Source organism: Hyaena hyaena, unplaced genomic scaffold (assembly GCF_003009895.1).
Source record: "Hyaena hyaena isolate Hyena2069 unplaced genomic scaffold, ASM300989v1 scaffold_123, whole genome shotgun sequence".
In the NCBI taxonomy this organism is placed as follows: domain Eukaryota; kingdom Metazoa; phylum Chordata; class Mammalia; order Carnivora; family Hyaenidae; genus Hyaena; species Hyaena hyaena.
The window spans coordinates 2,980,452-2,986,451 of NW_024080756.1; the positions used below are offsets into that span (position 1 = coordinate 2,980,452).

The 6,000-nt window shown below is 36.1% G+C and overlaps 1 protein-coding gene across 4 annotated transcripts in view; it reads left to right on the forward strand.

Moving 5' to 3' along the window:
• Positions 1 to 6,000, forward strand: part of CEP57L1 (centrosomal protein 57 like 1) — a 98,679-nt gene that overhangs the window by 63,508 nt on the left and 29,171 nt on the right. For 2 of the 4 annotated variants that reach the window (XR_005529341.1, XR_005529340.1), the window contains exons 10-12: positions 1,440 to 1,584; positions 3,622 to 4,934; positions 5,320 to 5,415. Coding sequence is in view for 2 of the 4 variants with exons in the window: in XM_039237406.1 (XP_039093337.1) it covers positions 1,440 to 1,584; positions 3,622 to 3,840 (364 nt within the window). In the remaining 2 variants the exon portion in view is untranslated. Of the gene's footprint in view, positions 1 to 1,439; positions 1,585 to 3,621; positions 5,102 to 5,319; positions 5,416 to 6,000 lie in introns of those variants that run through there. The other 2 variants (XM_039237406.1, XM_039237407.1) reach the window with 2 other exon arrangements.

Here is a 6,000-nt window from a genome sequence, read left to right on the forward strand (position 1 = left end):
AACACCCAGTGCTAATCCCCACAAGTGCCCTCCTCCATGCCCATCCCCCCTCCCCCCCACATCCATCAGTCCTCAGTTTTTGTCAGCATTCAAGAGTCTCTCGTGGTTTGCCTCTCTCCCTTTCCCCCACCATTTCCCCCCTTCTTCTCCCGATTGGTCCTCTGTTAAGTTCCTCCTAGTCCTCCTATACGTGCACACATATGATATTTGTCCTTCTCTGCCTGACTTATTTCGCTCAGCATAACACCCTCAAGGTCCATCCATGTAGCTACACAATGCCACTTATGAATTCTTAAAGGCCTTGCTTAGATCGGGATTTATTTCTATCTGCAGAGTTGTTGTCACTGATTTCTCATTGTATTTACTGGTAGTATTTAAATTTTCAACTGTGTATAATTGCTACTTTTCCAATCTAAGGAGTTTCTGTATTCCCAAGATCTGAACTGATAGACAATTATTACTGTCATTCTAACAAAGGGTCTAGTGACCTTAAATTATAACTCACAAATGCTTTTATAAGAAAGATTCTCCTGGGGCGCCTGGGTGGCTTAGTTGGTTAAGCATCCGGCTTTCGCTTAGGTCATGATCTCGCGGTTAGATATCTCGCTTAGATTGAGCCCCGCGTCGGGCTCTGTGCTGACTGCCAGCTCAGAGCCTGGAGCCTATTTTAGAGTCTGTATCTCCCTCTCTCTCTGACCCCCCCCCCCCCACTCACGCTGTCTCTCTCTCTCTCCTAGAAATAAAATAAAAATATATAAAAAAAAAAGAAAGAAAGATTCTCCTTTTTTTAAATAATCTTTTTAATTAAGCCACATTTCATTAGTCAGGTAGCAAAGCAATGTCTTGTTTTAAACTCTGACTGCTCTGCATTGTAACTTTTGAAACAAGATTCTGTATAGGATACATATTTTAAGCCCCAAGTTTAAATATGTATTCAACAAAAATCCCAGAAAATATGAGATTTGAGTAGCCAGCTAGTTGAACTAAGACCTCTGTAGAAGATATAACTAGTTCTCTTGACAGTATTTCTTTGACTGGGCTATCACCAAATCTAGGGATTTCTCAGGCAAATACTTTTACAGCTGGAATTCTTCCTAAACACCCTATATTAAGAATTCCAGAGTTGGAACTAAAGAGAGTCCTTTAATGCTTTCAGCTAAGGATATCAGAATGTTTTATTACAAAACATTTGTATCAAAACTTTGGATTTTATTCTAAGGTTCTTTAAGACCCTAAGTCCAAGATATTTCTAAATTTATCTAATCTCAAACCACAAAATCCTTTTATATTTACTGTAGATAACCCTACATAAAGAGACTGTCTTTGAAGATTAATATTTAACTGGCAAAAATTTATGATTAAACAGAATATTGTTTAATTATATCAAAGACATTTAGTATAAACCTTAATAGTACTTGATATTTGCTTTTCTTTCATAGGGAGCACAAAGAATTACTGAATCAAATGAAGGAAACTGAAAGTCCTTCAGTCTGTGAAGACATAGAATGTGAACTAGAGCATTTAGTCAAGAAAATGGAAATTAAAGAAGAACAAATTTCCAAACTGATGAAGCATCAAGATAATGTAAGAAGGCTTTAGTTAAAGATTTTAATAAAAAGATAATATATCTGGAGTCAATGTTATATCTCTGTATGGTCTTTCAAATTTGAGGCCTGTATGTGTGGCTTAGTGAAAAGATGACAGAAATCACTTAGGCCTGTTATAGAGCCATCTGTCCCCTTGGAATAACAGGACCTCCTACGTAACTCTCCAAGATAAGTGTAAAATAGGGGGAACAAGAATGTTTATTTATGTATTCAAAAAATGGCCTTGGGAACATTTTGAGGGAGACCAAATTTGCCTTGCAGCCCTCTTGGTTACCCTTTTAACATTCTTTCCCTTTAATTCTCTCTCCCCTAATACCTTAATGAAGCCTCTTCTGTTGACAGGTCTCTATTTCAGTATGATACATAAACCTGGCTCCTCAAGAAGTACTCTAATGCTAAAACCATTGTTTCTACTTACCTGGAACAAGTTAGGCTGTGTTCCATTCCCTGGGGACCTGTGCTTCGATAGCTTTAGTGTGGTGGTAAGGGGAACTCTGTCTTTGCATGTGAATGTTTAATAGCTAAAAATGGCATAACAGTGTTAATATTTCAACAGAATAATCATGGAATATTGTAATATTTTATCCCAAGACAGTGATTCCATAGGTTGGATTGTTAGCGCTATTACCCTGCTGGAGCAGAAGGTGGAGGAAGTCTTTCCAGGAACCCTCAAATCACATCATGTAGCTATCTGCCTATATAGAATAGTCAGCATTCATATAAGTTGGTGATATATTAACCTCACAATTCAGCCTTCCCCGCTTTTATAGGAAAGTAATAAAGGATTCAGAATTTTACTGCTTTTATTCTTCTAAGAACAATAAAAAGAAAAAGAGGAAATGAAACATTTGAAGTAAATATTTTCACTTTACTAGCTTTTAAGGCTATAGTAAATAAGTTTTTTTGTATGATTGTATTAGGGTGAATATTATATAACATACCCTTTCTTTGAATTTCTTAGGGGAAATTCGAAGGGAATAGAAAAATAGTCATATTTTTAACACACATAAATTTTGAAAAAGTATTATTTATGCTCTATAACAGTTATAGCAATATAAATTTTCAAGCATTTTATCATAATAAATGTAATCTCTGCAATTTAAATGGCCTTGGACAAATACCACATTTTTTTTTTTTTAAGTTTATTTATTTTTGAGACAGATCATGAGCGGGGGCGGGGCAGAGAGAGAGAGGGAGACACAGAATCCAAAACAAGCTCTGGTGAGCTGCCAGCACAGAACCCAATGCAGGGCTCAAACCCACAAACCGCGAGATCATGACCTGAGCCAAAGTCGGACACTTAACCGACTGAGCCACCCAGGCGCCCCACAGATACCACATTCTTAGCCAATGTCTGGATCAGCTCTACAAATTAGGGTCATGCATAAGTGAAATAGACTGAATAGTGGACTGGGTTTGACAGAAATGGGTTTTGGCTAGTTGACAGGTTTTGTTTTCATTTAATTCCACCAACTGTTACCAGATACCACCCAGTGAGACTTTATTTTTTAGCTGGCATTCAGTAATACTTTAAATTGAGGAATACTTTTAAGTAAAATATGTATATACACACTCATCTCTATAAATTCAGTGTTCATTCCTGAAAGGTCCTTTTCTCTTATCTCTGTTCTCCAGTTTTTACTCATTTCATATCCCTTATATCTTCGTCTCAGCTTCTCATTGATCCTCTCAGTCAACATTGATCTTGTCCTACTTTCCCCTTCTCAAGTAAACACCTTTGTCCCTCCCAGAGTTGTCCTAGCCTGAATTATTCTCTACTTGTCACGTGTATGCTTTTCTTTCACTAACAAAAGCTGTAAGCTTTTTGAGAGCAAGGATTGTTTTATTCATTATAGTTCTACCTAACTAGCATAGTGTTAGGCATATGATAAGAATTAAATAAAGACTTAGTGAACTTTTTAATTTCATGTAACCTTTAAACTGTCAATCCAAACCATTTTAGAGTATTTTTTTAATCTTTTTTACTAAAATGTTAGATTTTTTTTCTCTCCAGGTCCGTAAACTGCAGCAAAAAGTTCAAAACTCAAAGATAAGTGAAGCTTCAGGTATTCAGCAAGAAGATAACAACCCTAAAGGATCAAAGAACATAAAAAATAGCCCCAGAAAATGTTTACTAACTAACTCTCTTCAGAAGAACAGCAACTTTCATCCAGTACAAGTCCATAATCTTCAAATGAAATTGAGAAGAGATGATATCATGTGGGAACAATAATAACACAATAGTAAAGCTATCACCTTAAATGAACTCTTGCCAATGAGATCTTGAATTGTCTAAAGTGGTTTTAATATAATATACCTTAATGAAATTTTGAATTATGTTTCTAGTCTTTATAAAGTGTCAAGTTGTAGTAATTTTAAATTAATGCATAATGACCTCCTAAGAGTCCCAAATAATAAATGACTGTGCTTTTGTTTCTTACGGACTGAAATACCTAATCTCCATGTTTTAGACCATCATTCACTTTTCAGCCTCTTAAGCTAAATCTAAGAAATTATACTAGATTGATGGTATTTAAAATTGAGTTAAATCCAAGATACAAGTACCATTCCACCTTTCATTTAGTAGGCTTATAACCTTAGGAACTAATATAAAATGAACAGTGTAAGGAAAGGTCTTTTACCTTTCCTGATGCTTCTTCCCTATCTTATTTTATGAGCTATGAAATGTTTTTCTTTTTTGGAAATGGAAGAGCCCTGTAAAGAGGCCTTTAGTCCAAGTTTTTATGTGATAATTATAAATAGGAACTCATGGTTACTTAATTTTTAGATGACAATAACTCAACTGCAGAAGCCTTTTTCTGCAATTCCTGTTCTCTTTTACAAATCTAGTGCTGCTTTTTAACACCAGTGATTTATTTACCTTATTCCTTTATCAGTAAAACTTTTGGTGAGTTTTAGTCTTTGCATCATATATAATATTAATCAGTATAATATTGCGAATGTAAATTTCCAGGAAAACAAAATTGGGTGTTTTATTACCTTATCCAGTTACAATTCAGAGAAATATGATGCATTTTTATTTTTTATATTTTTAAGTAAGTGATATCATAAGCAATGTCTTTGTATACATTAGCTTTATAATAAATTTATACTTGTTGACCTATCTTTCCAGAAACCTATGGACACTAGTATAACTCTTGAACTTTTTTGAGTTTTTTTCACTGAAATCCTGTGGCAACTAGAGAATTGAAGTCATCAGCTGGAGTAGAAATAGAAGACTCACAGGAAAAGCATGATAGAAGGGAGGAACTCAGAAGCTAGGGTAGCAGTTTAAGAGATGGTGATTCCAAAGGATCAGAATTGGAGGTATATTTATCTACAGCTAGGGAATGATCAAGCTATAGGTATGAAAGAATTTTCAGGTCAAGATCTTGGGGAGCTAAGAAAAGCAATTATGTTAAAGACAGTCCTCCTAAGAAATTCCCTAAAAGTGTGTGGGGGGGGGTGAGGGGGGAACGGGGGTAATTGTAGAACTTCTGGTGAGGGAAGAAGAAAACTGATTCATTCTCACTGACAGCAGAGGTGATAAGTTAGAGGAACTTTCCAAACCTGAAGTGGAGAAATAACTGAAAATGGGCAGATGGATACTTGAAAATATCATTGAAAATAACTAATGATAGAGATGAAAGATTGTCTCTGGTTTAAATACTGCATGTGTCCTTCACCCACTCTTATTCCCTCTCCCCTGCAGCTTCTTCAGCCCCAGAGATGTTCCACAGAGTGCTTCATCTGTATTCATTTTCATCACCTTACCTATTTTTCAACTTTGCCTTTCCTCCTTAAGAATGTGAGTGCTGTAGTTTGAACTTAGCAAAAACCTCACCAGGACCATAATGCAGCCCTATATCATTCTGTGCCTTTGTTTTCCATGCACCTACACTAACTACACTTAGTTTATCAGTAGTAAAGTCAACAGTTGTGAAACTATTGATAAAACAAAAAATCATTCTAGGAACACCTGAATATTTCAGTTAAGCATTGAGAATTTTCATGGAAAACCAGTGTAGTGTAGGAAAAAAACTGTAAGATTTCAGAATTAGAAGACTTGGATTCAGGGGTCCAGGAGTGCTGATGCGTAGGGGCATATGGACGCCAATGTTCATAGCAGCACTCTCAACAATAGCCAAAACATGGAAAGAGCCTAAGTGTCCATCAATGGACAAATGGATCAAGAAGATGTGGTTTATCTATACCATGGAATACTACATGGCAATGAGAAAAAATGAAATCTGGCCATGTGTAGCAACATGGATGGACCTTGAGGGTGTTATGCTGAGCGAAATAAGTCAGGCAGAGAAGGACAGATACCATATGTTTGCACGTATAGGAGGATTAGGAGGCACTTAACGGAGGACCATGGGGGAGAAGAAGG